Source organism: Mesoplodon mirus (genome assembly GCF_964341445.2).
Source record: "Mesoplodon mirus genome assembly, chromosome: 4".
Lineage (NCBI taxonomy): Eukaryota > Metazoa > Chordata > Mammalia > Artiodactyla > Ziphiidae > Mesoplodon > Mesoplodon mirus.
Window position 1 is genome coordinate 160,250,072 of NC_138979.1, and position 19,540 is coordinate 160,269,611.

Here is a 19,540-nt window from a genome sequence, read left to right on the forward strand (position 1 = left end):
TTGTAGTAGTTAGAAATTGTTTCCCATCTAGATAAAATTCTAAAGAACAGTTAGCTCTTTTAATTTCTTATTTTAATCTGTGAAAGAGGGCAGGGAGAGAATAAGTGGGACTCTTACACCCTGGATATTCTTCTTTGTGGCCTGACGTCAGACTTCTTTGACTGGCTTACTTTACAAAGCCTGTACCTCTATCTATAATAGTTAAAAGTTAAATTAACTGTACTTGATTGATTGAGGAGAAAAATGATTTTCAGTAGCCTTTAACCTCTAGATGGCAGTATGAGTCTTACTGTACTTCTGGCTTTTCCTCTACCCATATCTCTTGAACTGGGTTTCTGTTTTAGGTACAAATTCTTATGTCTTTACTGGACTACTTGCCAAACTTTGTTGATACCTTACTTGATTTTTAGCTTTTTATTTTTCCTTTTCATGTCTCCACATTAAAAAAAATTCCCTTCTTAAGCAATGTGTATTTTTGATGCTCTGTTTCCCTATTGTCAGAAATAACATTTTGCTTTTGATGAAGGAGATGGGTAGAAAAAACCAAAAATGTGGTAGTTTAATTCAATAGCTTCCATACCTGGTTATAAGACCCTCAGAATGGGTTCAGCTCTCTCATCTCAGTTTATCTTGTTCTATCCTTTGACTCTCCTGGTTATCAAGTGGTATCAGACAATGCCTTATTAAATTAAAATTGGAATGTTAGCTAAAATTGATGAAATAAGCTTAGATTTTCAAGAAGAATTTAATTGTTTTAAAATAAAGCTTTCAGGGACTTCCCCGGTTGGTGCAGTGGTGGAGAATCCGCCTGCCAGTGCAGGGGACATGGGTTCGAAGCCTGGTCCGGGAAGATCCCACATGCTGCGGAGCAACTAAGCCTGTGCGCCACAACTACTGAGGCTGAGCTCTGGAGCCCGCAAGCCACAACTACTGAAACCCACGCGCCTAGAGCCCGTGCTCTACAACAAGAGAAGCCACCGCAATGAGAAGCCCGCGCACCGCAGATAAACCACTACTCACCGCAACTAGAGAAAGCCCGCGTGCAGCAACGAAGACCCAGTGCAGCCAAAAATAAATAAATAAATTTATTTTAAAAAATAAAGCTTTCAAATACTTAGCCATTTTGAGTGATGAGATAATAGCAAAAGAAGGAAGTGTTTAATTCAGCAACTGTTTGAGTGCCTACTTCCTACAAGGTTCTGTAGGGGATATGAAGATGAATAAGACATAATTACTTCCCTTGTGCAGATTAAAGTCTAGTAGGAAAGGGAGATAAGACAATTAAGTAAATGATTTTTTTTTTGCTGTACGCGGGCCTCTCACTGCTGTGGCCTCTCCCGTTGCGGAGCACAGGCTTCGGACGCGCAGGCTCAGCGGCCATGGCTCACTGGCCTAGCCGCTCCGCGGCATGTGGGATCTTTCCCGACCGGGGCACGAACCCGTGTCCCCTGCATCGGCAAGCGGACTCTCAACCACTGCGCCACCAGGGAAGCCCCAAGTAAATGATTCTTAATGGAAGGTAGAGGAGATAAGCTCCATAGAGTACTAAGAACTGTTGGGATGGGGGAGAAGAGGCAATTACATTAGATTGCTACAGGAATGGCAGATAAGTTTCATTTTGTATGTCAACGTAGATTGATTAGTAAGGATTTCCTAGGGCTGCTGAATTGAGGATTTTGAGGAATCTTGATTCAGATAAGTCAATTAGTGTTGTCTGCTGTGGACCAGGGGAAAGAGGTGTGGTAGTATTTGCTATTTCTGGATCATTGAAAATAGACCTTAAACAACACAGGTTTTTGATGGATGGAAATGGGAAAGGGACCATATTCCAGGTGGAGTGAACATTTGGAGCAAGCAGAGTTTGAAAGAACAGCTACGCTCAAGGAACAGTATGAGTGATTTAATCTGGTCTTTAAGGAGCCCAGTTTATATTAGGGGTCATAAGGAATAAGAGTAGGGAGATGGGGGCTAGACTGAGGAGGGCCTTGAACTCTTGGGGGTGAGGAATTAGACATAGGTAATGGGGAGCATGTGAAATATTCTTTAAAAACTATTTTAATGACTATAACATTAACTATATTTTCATTATAGATGGTTTGTAGAGATACTTTATTTACTAAAAGACACTTTACCACAAATCTGTTTATTATAAAGATAAAGAAGAAAGTAGAAATGACCATAGCCTTACAAGTAAGAGATAACCACTGTTAACATTTGATGTGTTTCCTGGCCCTCCCTTTTCTCTTTATGTAGGGATGTGTGTGTTTACATTTTTTCTTGTTCCCATATGTATACACAGACATGCTTTTTAACATAACCGAGGCTATAGTGTATGTATATAGTTTTTGCCTATGCTTTTTTCCCCATTCATTCTATCTTAAGTATTTTTCTGTGTCATTAAAAATTCTACCACTGAAGATTTCTGAGTAGGGAAGTCACACACCTTTAAGAGGCAGCATGCATAGGACAGAATGTAATGGTAGAGACAGGAGGCTGGAAGCTAGCAAGGACTGTGAGTCCAGCAAGAAGAATTGAGGGCTTGAATGAATGGTGGCAGCGATAATGGAAAGAAGCATACCAGCAGTAGATGTTTCAGGTATATCATTTTCAGGACTAGGTAGGTAAACTGTGTGGGTGAATCTTAGGGGGTAAACTGTGATTAGAGTTTACCATGATATTTTGAGCCTGCTTAATGACAGGGAAGTCAGAGGAGAGAGATTTGGTTAAACTAAAAAAATCACCTAATTCTTTTACATGTCCCTTAGTAGGCAGGCATCTGAATTGTTTTAGAAATAAGTAAAAGCCATTTGTATAGGTTGGTGTTATTAATAGGATGAAAACAATGCTTTTGTCTAGTTTAGTCATATCACCTAGGTAACATGTAATGTTTTAGATAGTTATTTGTTTTCTCAGGGAAATGAGTGTGTGAAATAGGATATTCATAACTTCAGAAATGGGTTTTTGGGGTTCCTATAAGCGTTGGTAGATCATTAAGCCTCTCAGTTTAATAAATTATGTTCACATAGTTTTCTTCCACAGTAGTTCTTTTTCATTCAGTTAGCTACCTATAGCTATTCAGGAAATTGTTATGGCCTTTGTATATGGTAGACATCCAAATCTTTGTTAACTAGAAAAAAATTTCAGTAGTTTACACTTGAATAACTGTAATTGGCCCAAAATATTTGATGTTGACGCATCTATTAATTAACAGCAACATTTGGATTATATCAGCACCAGGGTTAAGTCTTCCTATGAGTGAAGACTGAATTTTACATGTAGTTGGAGATTTGTGGGATCTCTAATTAAGAAGGAAGTATACTGTCAAATTGTCTTCCAGAAAGGCACTTCCTACCCCTACCTCCTTCCTAACACCAAGTATTATAATTTTTTAAAGTCACTGGCAACTTGATAGGCAGAATATTAATATCTTGTTTTTATGTTCATTTCTTCACTTGTAAAAATGAACTTTTTTCATGTTTCTTGATCATCTCTGTTAACAAGGACTGGAAATTGAAGAAAATATAATTTAAATTATTTTAACCTGAAAAATAAAGCCAGCAAACTTGATTCAAAAGCACCGTATGGGCAGTGTTGTAATCTGCATTTCTCAAGTACCAGTTGTTTTCTTCGTTTTATGCATTACCGTACCGTCTCACCATAGTCATTAGCATGGCATCCTATTTAGGTAGTAATACAGTTTAAAATCTAGAAATCCCACTTTGAAGGGATTAGGGGTATTCCTTATAATTAGAAATTGTCAATTTAGTCTTAAGTATTTTGTTTTTAAAAATGTATTACGATAATGGGGAAAAAAACATGCCATTATTTCTCATTTTTCCCTTGGTTAACAAATTAGGATACACAAAGCCTCAAATTACCTTTAAGGCTTATAAGCATTCATATCTTTTATCCATTAGTCAAGTTATTTCATAAACCCAACATTGCCTCTGAAATGGTTTTACACACAAAGAGGATTTTACCGTAAAATGCTTGGGGCTTTTTATTCTCTTCTGATTTTGGGGTGGGGAGGGGAAGGATGGAGGTAAGCAGGCAGGGTTAAATTAGTTTGTTTGAGGTTGGTTTCAAAGTAGCATTCTGCATAGTTCTACAAAATGTATAATAGGTAAGAGGATGTACATAGTGAAAGAATTTAAAGTTCAACATTGAATAACCAAGTGAATTATAGTTTATTTATACAGTAGAAGACAGTATAGCCATTAAAAATCTTGTTAAAGCAATAAAGAACATTTAAGGACGAAGAATGCTCATTATATGTAAGGATAATTGCAAGTGAAAATGCAAATGAAAAACTGCAGAACACAAGTCAGCAGTTTTTTTTCCTTCCTTTTCTTTTTTCTCTTTTGTTTTGTTTTGAGAGCATGGGCGTAGACAAATGACTGAAGGAAAAATACCAGTATGTTTTAATGGCTATCTTGAGTGATTTTTTAAAAAAAATTTTCTGAAATTCCTAAATCATCAACAATGGTTACATTCTATTCTGAATAGGGGAAAGCTATCTAAAAAAATAAAGAAAAACTATGTCCCATTCTAGAAACAAAACTATAGTTACTTGAAAGATCTATTTTCTAATATCCTGCACAGTTAAAATTTTAAACTCTTTTATGGACTGTTTCTAAATAAAAATGACTAGATCCATTAACAACAATTGATCATTTTAAGCAAGTGATGAATAGCAAAGTGAAAGTTAATGATACTTCATTTCCCATCCTTGGCATGTCCTTCCAGAAGTTTGGGAGCAAAAGGAATGGTAAGCTGTTAAGTCAGGGGCAAGAGATGATTTAGTTGGCGAAAGAGGCATCTTTTCATAAACAAACATTGGCCAAGATTTTGTCCAGCTTTATGTTTTCAGCCATTCTTCCCTGTAGCTGGAGAACTGAACTCTAGTATTAACTACTCAGTAGGCGCAAAGAACCATTTAGAATGTATGTTAGTCTTAAATGGAATTGCAGCTGTTTGGTCAAGAAGTAAAATGGGCCTAATGATTTTTTTTCCTTTTGGCTTGGAATATATAGCTTTGTTATGACGAAGAGGAGAGGAGAATGGAATAATTGCAGTAGGTATGCATACGAGTTGAGTTTCTTTCCAGGCTTTGGGTGTAAGAATGACTGTTTCTGCTCCTGGGGAGCAGGGGAAGTAAACTGGGGAAGTAAACTGACATTTTCTGATTTTTGTTGGTTTGTTTATCTATTCATTTAGTTTTTGACATCTAGAGATTTCAACAAAATTTTTTTGTTTTAAATGTAATATCAGTTTCTTTTCTTTTTTTTCTTAGTTCGTAACACTGTTTTGTGGCAGAAATATGATCTGGGAGGGTAGTGATATTGCATGAGAATTTATAGGTGATGACAGAGCACTTTGCTGTAGGAAATCTAGAAAAATATTGACTTTTTGTATCTAGAAGGGAAGTATCTCTAACCATTAAGTCTAAATTAAAAGCTTGGCAAAAGCTGCCAATGTTTGGTGTAACTGAAAAAGATTTGAGAAATATAATGTAAAAAAAGAATGATATTTTTAAAGGAAGAACTGTTACATTTGATTGACTCTAGTATAGGAGAATACATTTAAAATTGGTTGGGTAATAGTGAAGAATCCTTTGAGAGAATAGTTGAATTTGACAGGTTGAAGTTTTGGATACAGAATACAAAGAGAAAAGAACTAAAATAAGACTTCAGATTCAGGATATAAAAATATTCCACTGTTCCATCATTTTTAATAAAGTTTTCAAAATGGAATTACAGTATACATAGAGAAAAGTACACAAATTATAAGGTACAGCTCAATGAATTTTCATAAAAACACTCCCATATAACCACACCCAGAACAGATCAAGAAATAGAACCTTTCCTATGTATAATACCTCCTTCATACCCCTCTCAGTCACTACCTGCCCTTTGCCCAAAGGCAAGCACTATTGTGACTTATAATATCATAAAAGAGTTTTGCTTGTTTTTGAGCTTTATATAAATGGCATCACAACCTGTATACTCTTGTTTCTGGCTTCTTTTGCTCAACATTTTGATTATGATATTCATCCATGTCATTGTCTTTAACAGTCATTTGCTTATTTTCATTGCTGTGTGGTGTATCATTGTAAGAATACAATGTGATTAATTTTTTCATTCTACTAATAATGGACATTTGGACTGTTTCCAGCTTTTGCCTATTACAAGTAAATACTATGAGCATTCTTGGTATATGTCTTTTTTTGGTACACGCATTTTTGTTGTGTACATAACTAGGAGCAGAATTGCTAGATTGTGGACGTGTGTGTGTGTGTAACTATCTAGCTTTAGTAGATAGTTCCAAACAGTTTTCCAAAGTGGTTATACCAATTTACAAGCCCACGGGCAATTTCAGTTGTTCTATGTTGTCACCAACAGATACATTCTCAGTCTATTAATATCTAGCTATTAAAATAGATAGAATGGTATATCGATGTAGTTTTAATTTTCATTTCCCTAGTGACTGAGATTGCTTTTTCATATGTTTACTGGACATTTGGATAACCTCTTTTGTGAAGTGCTTATTGGTATCTCTTGCCCTTCTTTAAAAACTGGATTGTCAATTTAAAAATTGATTTGCAAGTGTTCTTTATATATCTCTGATATGCATCTTTGTCAGTTACGTAAACTGCAAATATCTTACCCCACTCTGTGGCTTACCTTTTCACTTTCTTAATGGTGTATTTTAATGAACCAAAGGTTGTTTTTTCTCTTAAATTTATGTTTTGTCAAGTTTTAAATCTCTTTAAAAAGTTTCAAGAATAGTACAATAAATACTTATATACCCTCTACCTGTTTATCAGTTGTTAACATTTGTCACATTGGCTTTATCTATATATATTTAATTTTAAATTTTATTGTTTTATTCTTGAGCTATTTGAGAACTAGCTGCAGACACCATGATACTTCATAAATACTTCAGCATTATTTCTTAAGGACAAGGACATTCTCCTACATATCTACAATAGAGTTAACACACTGAAGAAATTTAACATAATACAATATGATTATCCAATATGCAATCCATATTCAGATTTCTCTAATTTAAGCAGAAATTTTGAATTTTAGTTTGGCAGTATTTTCCTTTTTTGTTAATGTCACCCCTGTCATTTTAATTTAGGTTGTGATAATGTCAAAGCTGTAGTATTTTAGAAATAAATAGTAAATTACTAGTGTAACTTGGGCTGGCTAGTTCTTTTCTTCTCACACTTCTTCTCCCCCCTTGGGACTATCAAAACATCATTATTGCTATTGAATGAAAAAATTCAAATAGAGAAAGTGAAGGTGTGTTTTCCTCAACTCACTGGTTTCCTGATTTGATGTGTAAGTTTCCTGACAATCTTGTTGAGTGATGCATTTTTATATGTGTTACCATTTGTCATTTGCAAATCCTTGGAAAACCACTTTCCTTGAAAAACCAAAGCATCTTAACTGTCTTCTCTGTTGACTGACTTGGGCACTACATGAGAAAAGAACTTGCATAATGAACTAACAACACAGTTGATGCATATAATGATTTTAGCATAGGAAAAGAAAGAATGAGGAAGATTTTAGTTTCACATTAGTAATTAAAACTTGCTTCACTTGATTGTAAAAACAGAAGGCAGATCTTTTTGTATGTATTTGGAAACCATTATGGCTAATGGTATAAGAAGTATAGAGTGAATTGTTAATATAAAATGGAAACAGCAGATCTAAGTAATGCAGAATTGTTAGAACAGAGAAAAGTTGTTTGGGTGGGATGGGGAAACCACAGGGAATTACACTGGAACCATTGATTTCAGTTGGATTATTAATGACTTAGATAAGTGCTGTGCTTATAGACCTAACAGTTTGACCTGGAGTGGGAAATCCACCCTGTGCAGTGGATTAACTTTAGAAACAGTTGAGCCTGCTAGATAGGTTTTAAACATTAAAAAAAAAAAGGCCACAACTTCATGGGGATTGGAGATACATCTTGTGAAAGTGAACCTGTGTCCAATTCCCCAGTCAACTAGAAAGAAAAGGAAAAAGAGCTTGTTTGGGCATCTTTGTTGTGAAGGTTTAGGGAATCAGCTTTAGCACTGTACACAGTCTTTAGTGGCTTACTGTTCAGCATAGTTTTTCTTTTAAAGTTCATAGACCCTTTGTATAAATGAGTATATTGTAACTAATGTAAAACATGTGAGCAATGACTTTAAGTCCCTATTTCATGGATCCAAAACATGTCCACTGAAAGATTAGTATAATTGTTGGACATTTTGGGAGATTGTTTTTAAGAAGAAACTCTTTTTTTGGCTCATTGCCCAGCTTGCCAGCTTGCGGGATCTTAGTTCCCCAACCAGGGATTAAACCCAAGCCTGGGCAGTGAAAGCACTGAGTTCTAACCACTGGACCGCCAGAGAAGAGAACCTCTTAAAGAGGCGAGAACCAAGGAATTATATCTTATCTATAATTGGTAGGTTGCAAAGCTTAAGTCTGCCCAGTTTAAAGAAAGCTTTGGAAGAGTATACTATCTTATTATAGTATACTAACTTATAGGAATTGCATTTTCAAACTATAGCCTAAGAAACACCTCTGTTTGAGGAAACTAAGGCTAGTGGAGAGAAGCATTGACCTGAATATAACCTAAGGGGAAGAACAATTACCTGAAGATAAGTAAGTAGGAGCCAGGTGATAAATAGCTAATAGGAAAGGACAAAATAGTGATTAAGAGCTTGGGTTCTGGAGTCATACAGCTTTATTATGAATCTCAATCTACCACTTAGGCAAGTAACTTAATTTTCTAAGCCCTAGTTTCTTCATTTGTGAAATGGAGATGAAAACCTTAGAATAGTAATTATCAAACTTTTTGGTGTCAGGACTTCTTTACACTCTTAAAAATTAATGGTGACCCCAAAGAGTTCTTGTTTATGTGGGTTATATGTATATTTACTGTTTCAGAAATTAAACAAAAATTTTAAATATTTATTAATTTACTTTTTACTTTTTTATTTATTTTTGGCTGCATTGGGTCTTTATTGCTGCACGCGGGCTTTCTGTAATTGTGGCGAGCGGGTGCTACTCATCGTTGTGGTGTGCGGGCTTCTCATTGTGGTGGCTTCTCTTGTTGTGGAGCACAGGCTCTAGGCTTAAAGGCTTCAGTAGTTGTAGCACGCGGGCTCAGTAGTTGCGGAACAGGGGCCCTAGAGTGTGTGGGCTTCAGTAGTTACGGTGCACATGGGCTCAGTAGTTGTGGTGCGTGGCCTCTAGGGTGTGTGAGCTTCAATAGTTGTGGCGCATGGGCACGGTAGTTGTGGCTCGTGGGCTTTAGAGCTCAGGCTCAGAAGCTGTGGTGCACGGGCCTAGTTGCTCCGCAGCATATGGGATCTTCCCAGACCAGGGATTGAACCCATGTCCCCTGCATTGGCAGGCGGGTTCTTAACCACTGCACCCCTGGGGAAGTCCCTAATTAATTTAAAAATAAGAATAAAACTATTACATGTTAGCATAAATATTTTTATGAAGAATAACTATTTTCCAAACAAAAAATATTGAGAAGAGTGGCAGTTTTTACATTTTTCAAGTGTCTGTAATGTTTCGATTGATAAAAAGTTGGATTTTCATATCTGCTGCTTCTTTCAATATGTTATGATTATCTTTTGTTAGGTAGTCTCTAGAAAACGTCACTGTTCACTTGTGAGAGAATATGTGAAAAAGGCATCTTAGTATCATATGTATAGTTTTGAACTCAGGGACCCTCTGAAAGGGGCTTAGTGACCCCCAGGGTCCCCAGAGGTTTCCTGACCATTCACTTTGAGATGTTACCTTAGTGTATTGTTTTGATGATTTAACACAATATTATTTATAAAACCTTAGCATAATGTTGGCACTCTATAGGTGCTTAAAAATATTAACTGTTGGGCTTCCCTGGTGGCGCAGTGGTTGGGAGTCCGCCTGCCGATGCAGGGGACACGGGTTCGTGCCCCGGTCTGGGAAGATCCCACATGCCGCGGAGTGGCTAGGCCCATGAGCCATGGCCGCTGAGCCTGTGCGTCCGGAGCCTGTTCTCCGCAATGGGAGAGACCACAACAGTGAGAGGCCCGCGTACCGCAAAAAAAAAAAAAATTAACTGTTGTTATCATTATGGGCAGCATATGAGAAGTTTTAACCATAGTAGGCATGTAATCATTTACTTTCTTAAAAGGCTCACTTTGTCAACATGGTAGAAGATGGATTGGTAATACAGAAAAGTGGTATCAGGGAGACAAGTTAGATTTCTTTTAACTTCTCAGTGAAAATGGAGAATAGGGATGGGTTCTAGAAGTCTGAGTGGTAGAATGGAAAGGCTTAGTGACTGATTGGGTATACTGGGATCAGGGAGTTCTGGGCAGTAAGAATGAGGAATCAAGAGTGACTCAAGTTTCTGGCTTGAGTAAATATAGGAAGAAGAGCACCTTTGAGAAGAAAGGTTGGGGAATTCAGTTGTAAGTGTAAGTGTAGGCTATCTAGGTGGATATACCCAGGAGATAGTTGAATGTATGAATCTAGAGCACAGGAAGTAGAGTTTTGGACATCATCAGTTTGTAGGTTCTAGTTTAAGCCACAGGTGGGAAGGAGATCAGCCAGGGAAGATGTGTAACATTAAAACAGAACCCTGGGGACTTCCCTGGTGGCACAGTGGTTAAGAGTCTGCCTGCCAATTCAGGGGACATGGGTTCGAGCCCTGGTCCGGGAAGATCCCACATGCTGCAGAGCAACTAAACCCATGCGCCACAACTACTGAGCCCACGTGCCACAACTCCTGAAGCCCGCGCACCTAGAGCCCGTGCTCCACAGCAAGAGAAGCCACCACAATGAGAAGCCCGCGCACTGCAATGAAGAGTAGCCCCCGCTTGCCGTAACTAGAGAAAGCCCGCGTGCAGCAATGAAGACCCAACACAGCCAAAAATAAATAAATACATAAAAGACTTGACCTTTCGGAAAAAAAACAGAACGCTGGTGTGGTAGGCAGCTTCTATTTATGCCTTTGTGGGATCTTCTCCTCTTGAGTGTGGGCTGGATCAGTGACAGCAAAAGTAATGGAATGCTACTTCTGAGATTCAGTTACAAAAAGACCATGACTTCTGTTTTGTCCCCCATCATGCCCTTTTTGGGGAAACAAGCTGCCATGTTGTGAGTGTGCAGAGAAAAACTGACTCGGAAATTATAAGATTCTGGTCATTGGAAACAGACCTATTCTTCTACGTACTAACTTGACAAGTTACCTCTCTCTGAGCCTCATTTTCCTTGTCTGTAAGATAAAGGTAATAATAATACTTACTGGGTTCTTGAGAGGATTAAATTGGACAATGATTATAAAATGCCTAGTATGAATCTTCATGACCTTGGATGTAGCCATGAATTCTTACATATGACACCAAAAACACAAGCAACAGAAGAAAAAATAGATAAATTGGATTTCATTAAAGTTTAAAACTTTTGTTCATCAAAGAACATTATCGAGAAAGTGAAAAGGCAACCATTGAATTGGAGAAAACTTTAAAAAAATTGAGATATAATTGACATATAACAGTTTCATGTTACAATATAATGAGCACCACAGTAAGTCTGTCATCACACATTGTTACAAATTTTTTCTAGTGGTGAGAACTTTAAAGATCTGCTCTCTTAGCAACTTTCAAATATATAATACAGTATTGAAAGAATACTTTCGCAAATCCTATATCTGATAAGAGTCTAGTACCTAGAATATATAAAGAACTCTTATAACTCAACAACAAAAAGACAGACAACCCAATTTTAAAATGGGCAAAGGACTTGAGTGGACATTTCTTCAAAGAAGAAATACAAATGGCCGATAAGCACATAAAAAGATGCTAAACATCTTTCATTAATCATAAGGGAAATGTAAATCAGAAGCACAATGGGATACCACTTCACACCGACTAAGATGGTAATAGTAATGATAATAATAATAATAACAGAAAATAACAAGTATTTGCAAGGATATGGTGAAATTGGAACTCTCATATATAGCTGGTGGGAATGTAAAATGGTGTGGCCACTGTGAAAGTTTGGCAGTTCCTTGAAAGGTTAAACACAGAATTACCATATGACCCAGCAATTCCACTACTAGGTATATACCCAAAAGAATTGAAGACAAGTACTCAAACAGATACTTGTACACAAATGTTCATTCAGTACTATTCATGATAGCCAAAAGATGGAAACAAACTCAAACGTCCATTAACAGATGAATGGATAAACAAAATATGGTATATACATACAATAGAATATTATTTAGCCATAAAAATGTAGTACTGATACATGCTACAATGTGGGTGAATCTCAAAAACATTATACTAAATAACGGAAGCCAGACACAGAAGATCACATATTATTCCATTTGTGTGAAACATCATAGGTATGTAAATTCGTAGAGACAGAAAGCAGATTGGTGGTTGCCAGGGACAAGAGAGAGTGGGAAATGGGGAGTGACTGCTTAATGGGTATAGGATTATTTTGCAAGGGGGGGGAGTGATGAAAATGTTTTGTAACTTGATATAGGTGGTGGTTGCACAATATTGTGAATATACTAAATGCCATTGAATTGTACACTTTAAAATCCCTTTTAAAAATTTGAATTCACCTCAATAAACAAAAATGCATAGTATGGTATGTGACACCTAGTAAGCTATTGACAAATTTTAGATTTTACTATTGCCTAGTGCACCTTTATCAGGAATTTAGCTGTGTGATGTTGGGCATCAGCTTCCTCAGTTGAAAAATGAAGTTGTTGGAGTAAAGGCCTCTCAGATCCTTACAGCATTAGAATTCTATATTTTAAGACATAGTATTTAATTCTTGTATAGGAAAGACCCCCTGTTACTCCTCCCATGTGTCTCCTTTACTCTCACATCTCTAGCACACTCACAACACGACACTGGATGTGTGGGAGTTTTTTGTTCCTCACACTAAGCAATTCTGTGACATCAGCTAGGTGTTCTACAGTTTAACTCTATTCTGACACTATCTACCTGGAGATCGTATCAGATTCCACAGATTGAGGGCTGGGTCCCTCAGGACTCCCCTCTGCCCCCCCCATCAGATGCCAACTATAAGTCCAGGTTGTCACCTGTGCTTTGGTTGTAAATCGGATGTTCCCACAATCCCCTCCTCAGGTTTGATTAATTTGCTAGAGCAGCTCCCAGAACTCAGGAAAACAGCTTACTTACTGTTTACCAGTTTATTATAAAAGGATATGATAAAGGATACAATGAACATCCAGGTATGTGGGGTGGGGCATGGAGCTTTCGTGCCCTCTCCAGACGTGTCACTCTCCCAGCAGCTCTACATGTTCACCAACTAGGAAGCTTTCTTATGGAGGCTTCAATCATGTAGTCATGAGACATTATTAACTCCATTTCCAGCCTCTCTCCTCTCTGGAGAATGGAGGTCGGGATTGAGAATGCCAAGCTTCTAATCATGGCTTGGTCTGTCTGCTGACCAGCCCCCATCCTGGAGTACACCAAGAGTCACCTCATTAGAACGAAAGATACTGCCGTCACCCAGGAGGTTCCGAGGGGTTTAGGAACTTTGTGTCAGGAATCGAGTCAAAGACCAAATATTAAAATAAAAGATGTTTCTAACACTCTTAGGAAATTGTAAGCGTTTTAGGAGCTTTGTGCCAGGAACCAGGGGCAGAGACCAATATATATATTTTCTATTATCTGACTTTCATACAGCAAATATTTGTTGTGTATATTCACGGTACTGTGCTAGGCACCAAGGACTTGACAGTACATAAGACAGAGATGGTTCCTGCTATCATAGAGCTAACATTCTAGTAGATAAGGCATTACACAAATAATTATTTGCCACTAAGTTTTTCTAAGTACAACGTGGGGCAGGAATAGTTCCCCTGAGAAAAAAGATATTTAGGTATGAAGAATGAGTAGAAATTAACTGAGTGAAGGGAAGGGAGATAAGCTTTCTAGAGGAAGTATCTAAATCTGGTAGTGAGAAGGAGCATGGTGCCTTTGAAGAACTGAAAGAAGGCAAATGTGACTGGAACTCAGACAGTGACTGCTGAAATAGACTGCTGGATCATGTAAGACTTCTCAGTTGTGTTAAGGATGTTGGACATTATTCTAAGAGCACTAGCAAGTCAGTTAAGGGCATTAGCAAGCAATATTCAGGTTTTGGCCATGTAGAGAATGGTTTGGAGGGGGGCATGAGAAGAACTACAGACTAAGTAGGAGGTCATTGCAATAGCCAAGACTGTGGTGCCTAGAACTAGGGTACAGATAGTGGACAGGGAGAGAAGTCCTTGAATTTGAGAGTGATTTAAGACAAAGAATAAGTCTTGATTGATTGGCTGTGGAAGATGAGAGAAGGGGGAGGGAGGTGTCAAGGATGACTCCAGGGGCTTCCCTGGTGGCACAGTGGTTAAGAATCCACCTGCCAATGAAGGGGACATGGGTTCGATCTCTGGTCCGGGAAGATCCCACATGTCATGGAGCAACTAAGCCTGTGCACAACAACTGCTGAGCCCGCGTGCTGCGACTACTGAAGCGCGCACACCTAGAGCCCACGCTCCACAGCAAGAGAAGCCACCACAATGGGAAGCCCGTGCACAGCAACGAAGACCCAATGCAGGCAAATAAATAAATAAATATTTTTTTTTTAAAAAAAAGGATGACTCCAAGATTTCTCACCTGGGCATGTAAGTCAGAGGCATGCAGACAACAATGGAAGGACTTTTGCTTTTGGCTCAGATGGAATATCAGGGACTAGATTCACCTTCCCACCTGAAACAGTTTTTGTTAATTACAAAATATACGAACAGTGGTTTTTAGGAAACGACATCAGGCAACAAAAGATAGTGATCCCTGAGAATTAGGAAGTAAATGAGATGAGGGCTGTGATTGTCTCAGCTTACTGCTTTGAGAGAGTTTCCAGGCTGCAGTGCAGGGAGGGGAAACCCAGGCAGAGACCAGCAGGCTCCCTGAGTTGAAGAAACAGAGCTAAGCATCTGGAGAGACCAAGACAGCTAGAGGTCAGGACAGAGTACCGGAGGGGAGAGGGCTGCACAGAGAGAACCCTGGAGATCTGCAGAGGGTCCTCCTAAAGTAATCAGCTGAGTACTGATCAGTGCAATTTTGTGAGGAAACTACTTGAGGCTCAAGAGAGAACCATCTGAAAGGATTACAGGGAACAGTGGCTGGCACCACAGGGTTTATTCCCACCAGCCAGACTGGAAAATTCTCATGAGTCAGAAGGGTTTGCCTCAGTAGTGGTGAAAACATTTGTTAAAACTTACCAGGCTGGACACTTCAAATATGTACAGTTCATCATATATGAATTATACCTCACTAAGGATCGATCCATCAATCAATCGATTGATTGATTTAATTTTTTTCCCTCTCCCCTCAAGGATTTATTCAATTCAACAAACATTTAAATTAACTAAAATGAGCCAATCACTGTGCTAAAAGTTGAGGGATGCATTGGTAAGCAAGGCAATCACGTGGAAGACACACATCAAACAGTTACAAAAATAATCTGTAGTGAGGGTTGTGATGAGTGCTGTGAAGAAGAAGTATAAGATTCCGTAACAGCAGATATCTGGGGGCTTCCCTGGTGGCACAGTGGTTGAGAGTCCGCCTGCCGATGCAAGGGACGCGGGTTCGTGCCCCGGTCCGGGAAGATCCCACATGCCGCAGAGCGGCTGGGCCTGTGAGCCATGGCTGCTGAGCCTGCGCGTCCGGATCCTGTGCTCCGCAACGGGAGAGGCCAAAACAGTGAGAGGCCCGTGTACAGAAAAAAAAAAAAACAAAACAGCAGATATCTGTGAGACCTTTTCTGATCTATAGGCGGTGACCAGAGAAGAAAGGCTTTTCTGAGAAAGAGACAAAAAGTCTGCAGTCTGTCGCTAAAGCTTTCTTAGAAAGAACAGTAGTGGAGGAACACATTTGTAAGGGGAGACAAGTTGTTTTTCTTTTTAAATTGAAGTATAGTTGATTTACAATATTGTGTTTCAGGTATACAGCATAAGATTCAGGGTTTGTTTTTTGAGTTTTTTTGCAGATTTTATTTCATTATAGGTTATTATAGGATACTGGTCTAATTTTGTGTGCTATACAGTAAATCCTTGTTGCTTATCTATTTTATGTATAGTAGTTTGTATCTGTTAATCCCATACTCCTAAATTTCCCCCTCCCCCACTCCCCTTTGGTAAGCATAAGTTTGTTTCTATGTCTGTAAGTCTGTTTCTGTTTTGTATATAGATTCATTTGCATTATTTTTTAGATTCCACTTATAAGTGATGTCATACAGTATTTGCCTTTCTCTGTCTGACTTATTTCACTAGGCATAATATTCTCTAGGTCCATCTATGTTCGCTGCAAATAACAATATTTCATTCGTTATGGTGGATTAATATTCCAATTTATATATATATATATATATATATATATACACATATATATATATTATGGGGACTGGTGTTGCTCCCGTGTCTTGACTATTGTAAATAGTGCTGCTATGAACATTAGGGTGCATATATCTTTTCGAATTAGTTTTTGTTTTTCTGCATATATACCCAGGAATGGGATTGCTGGATCATATGGTAGCTCTATTTTTAGTTTTTTAAGGAACCTCCATACTGTTTTCCGTAGTGGCTGCACCAGTTTACATTCCGATCAACAGTGTACAAGGGTTCCCTTTTCTCTACACCCTCTCCAGCATTTATTATCTGTAGACTTTTTGATGATAGTGATTCTGACTGGTGTGAGGTGGTACTTCACTGTAGTTTTTTTTTTTTTTTCAGTTTCTACTTATTCTTTTTTTTTTTTTTAACTTTTCTTTTTTCTTTTGTGGTACTCGGGCCTCTCACTGTTGTGGTCTCTCCCGTTGCGGAGCGCAGGCTCAGCGGCCATGGCTCACGGGCCCAGCCGCTCTGCAGCATGTGGGATCTTCCCGGACCGGGGCACGAACCCGTGTCCCCTGCATCGGCAGGCGGACTCTCAACCACTGCGCCACCAGGGAAGCCCTAACATCTTTATTGGAGTATGATTGCTTTACAGTGTTGTGTCAGTTTTTGCTGTATAACAAAGTGAATCAGCTATATGCTTATGTATATCCCCATATCCCCTTCCTCTTGTGTCTCCCTCCCACCCTCCTTATCCCACCCCTCTAGGTGGTCACAAAGCACCGAGCTGATCTCCCTGTGCCATGCAGCTGCTTCCCACTACCTATCTATTTTACATTTGGTAGTGTATATTTGTCAATGCTACCCTCTCAACGTCATCCCAGATGACCCTTTCCCCTCCCCATTTCCTCAAGTCCATTCTCTACGTCTGCGTCTTTATTCCTGTCCTACCCCTAGGTTCATCAGAACCTTTTTTTTTTTTTTTAGATTCCATATATATGTGTTAGCCTATGGTATTTGTTTTTCTCTTTCTGACTTACTTCAATCTGTATGACAGACTCTAGGTCCATCCACCTCACTACGAATAACTCAATTTTGTTTCTTTTTATGGCTGAGTAATATTCTACTGTATATATGTGCCACATTTTCTTTATCCATTCATCTGTCGATGGACACTTAGGTTGCTTCCATGTCCTGGATGTTGTAAATAGTGCTGTAATGAACATTGTGGTACATGACTCTGTTCTTTTTTTTTTCCCTTATTGTTTGTTTGTTTGTTTGTTTTATTTTATTCATTTGTTTATACAGCAGGTTCTTATTAGTCATCCATTTTATACACATCAGTGTATACATGTCAATCCCAATCGCCCAATTCATCACCCCCACCCCCCACCACCGCTTTCCCCCCCTTGGTGTCCATACGTTTCTTCTCTACGTCTGTGTCTCAATTTCTGCCCTGCAAACCTGTTCATCTGTACCATTTTTCTAGGTTCCACATATATGCGTTAATATACGATATTTGTTTTTCTCTTTCTGACTACTTCACTCTGTATGACAGTCTATAGATCCATCCATGTCTCTACAAATGACCCAATTTCATTCCTTTTTATGGCTGAGTAATGTTCCATTGTATATATGTACCACATCTTCTTTATCCATTCATCTGTCGATGGACACTTAGGTTGCTTCCATGACCTGGCTATTGTAAACAGTGCTGCAATGAACATTGGGGTGCATGTGTCTTTTTGAATTACGGTTTTCTCAGGGTATGTGCCCAGTAGTGGGATTGCTGGATCATATGGTAATTCTATTTTTAGTTTTTTAAGGAACCTCCATACTGTTCTCCATAGTGGCTGTATCGATTTACGTTCCCACCAACAGTGCAAGAGGGTTCCCTTTTCTCCACACCCTCTCCAGCATTTGTCGTTTGTAGATTTTCTGATGATGCCCATTCTAACTGGTGTGAGGTGTAGTTTTGATTTGCATTTCTCTAATAATAAGTGATGTTGAGCAGCTTTTCATGTGCTTCTTGGCCATCTGTATATCTTCTTTGGAGAAATGTCTGTTTAGGTCTTCTGCCCATTTTTGGATTGGCTTGTTTGTTTTTTAATATTGAGCTGCATGAGCTGTTTATATATTTTGGAGATTAATCTTTTGTCTGTTGATTCGTTTGCAAATATTTTCTCCCATTCTGTGAGTTGTCTTTTCATCTTGTTTATGGTTTCCTTTGCTGTGCAAAAGCTTTTAAGTTCTATTAGGTCCCATTTGTTTATTTTTGTTTTTATTTCCATTACTGTAAGAGGTGGATCAAAAAAGATCTTGCTGTGATTTATGTCAGAGTGTTCTTCCTATGTTTTCCTCTAAGAGTTTTATAGTGACCAGTCTTACATTTAGGTCTCTAATCCATTTTGAGTTTATTTTTGTGTATGCTGTTAAGGAGTGTTCTAATTTCATTCTTTTACATGTAGCTGTCCAGTTTTCCCAGCACCACTTATTGAAGAGACTGTCTTTCTCCATTGTATATCCTTGCCTCCTTTGTCATACATTAGTTGACCAGAGGTGCGAGGGTTTATCTCTGGGCTTTCCATCTTGTTCCATTGATCTATGTTTCTGTTTTCGTGCCAGTACCATATTGTCTTGATTACTGTAGCTTTGTAGTATAGTCTGAAGTCAGGGAGTCTGATTCCTTCAGCTCCATTTCTTTTCCTCAAGACTGTTTTGGCTATTTGGGGTATTTTGTGTCTCCATACAAATTTTAAGATTTTTTTGTTCTAGTTGCGTAAAAAATGCCATTGGTAATTTGATAGGGATTGCATTGAATCTGTAGATTGCTTTGGGTAGTAGAGTCATTTTCACAATATTGATTCTTCCGACCTAAGAACATGGTATATCTCTCCATCTGTTGGTATCATCTTTAATTTCGTTCATCAGTGTCTTATAGTTTTCTGCATACAGGTCTTTTGTCTCCCTAGGTAGGTTTATTCCTAGGTATTTTATTCTTTTTGTTGCAATGGTAAATGGGAGTGTTTCCCTAATTTCTCTTTCAGATTTTTCATCATTAGTGTATAGGAATGCCAGAGATTTCTGTGCATTAATTTTGTATCCTGCTACTTTACCAAATTCA

The 19,540-nt window shown here is 38.4% G+C and overlaps 1 protein-coding gene across 5 annotated transcripts in view; it reads left to right on the forward strand.

The window, feature by feature from the left end:
• Positions 1-19,540, forward strand: part of LIN52 (lin-52 DREAM MuvB core complex component) — a 120,217-nt gene that overhangs the window by 22,257 nt on the left and 78,420 nt on the right. The window contains exon 6 of one of the 5 annotated variants that reach the window (XM_082617957.1): positions 10,690-11,344. The exons of 3 other annotated variants lie outside the window; for them this stretch is intronic. In XM_082617957.1, coding sequence (XP_082474083.1) covers positions 10,690-10,745 — 56 coding nt within the window. In that variant the 3' untranslated portion in view covers positions 10,746-11,344. Of the gene's footprint in view, positions 1-765; positions 1,137-10,689; positions 11,345-19,540 lie in introns of those variants that run through there. One more of the 5 variants, XM_082617954.1, reaches the window with a different exon arrangement.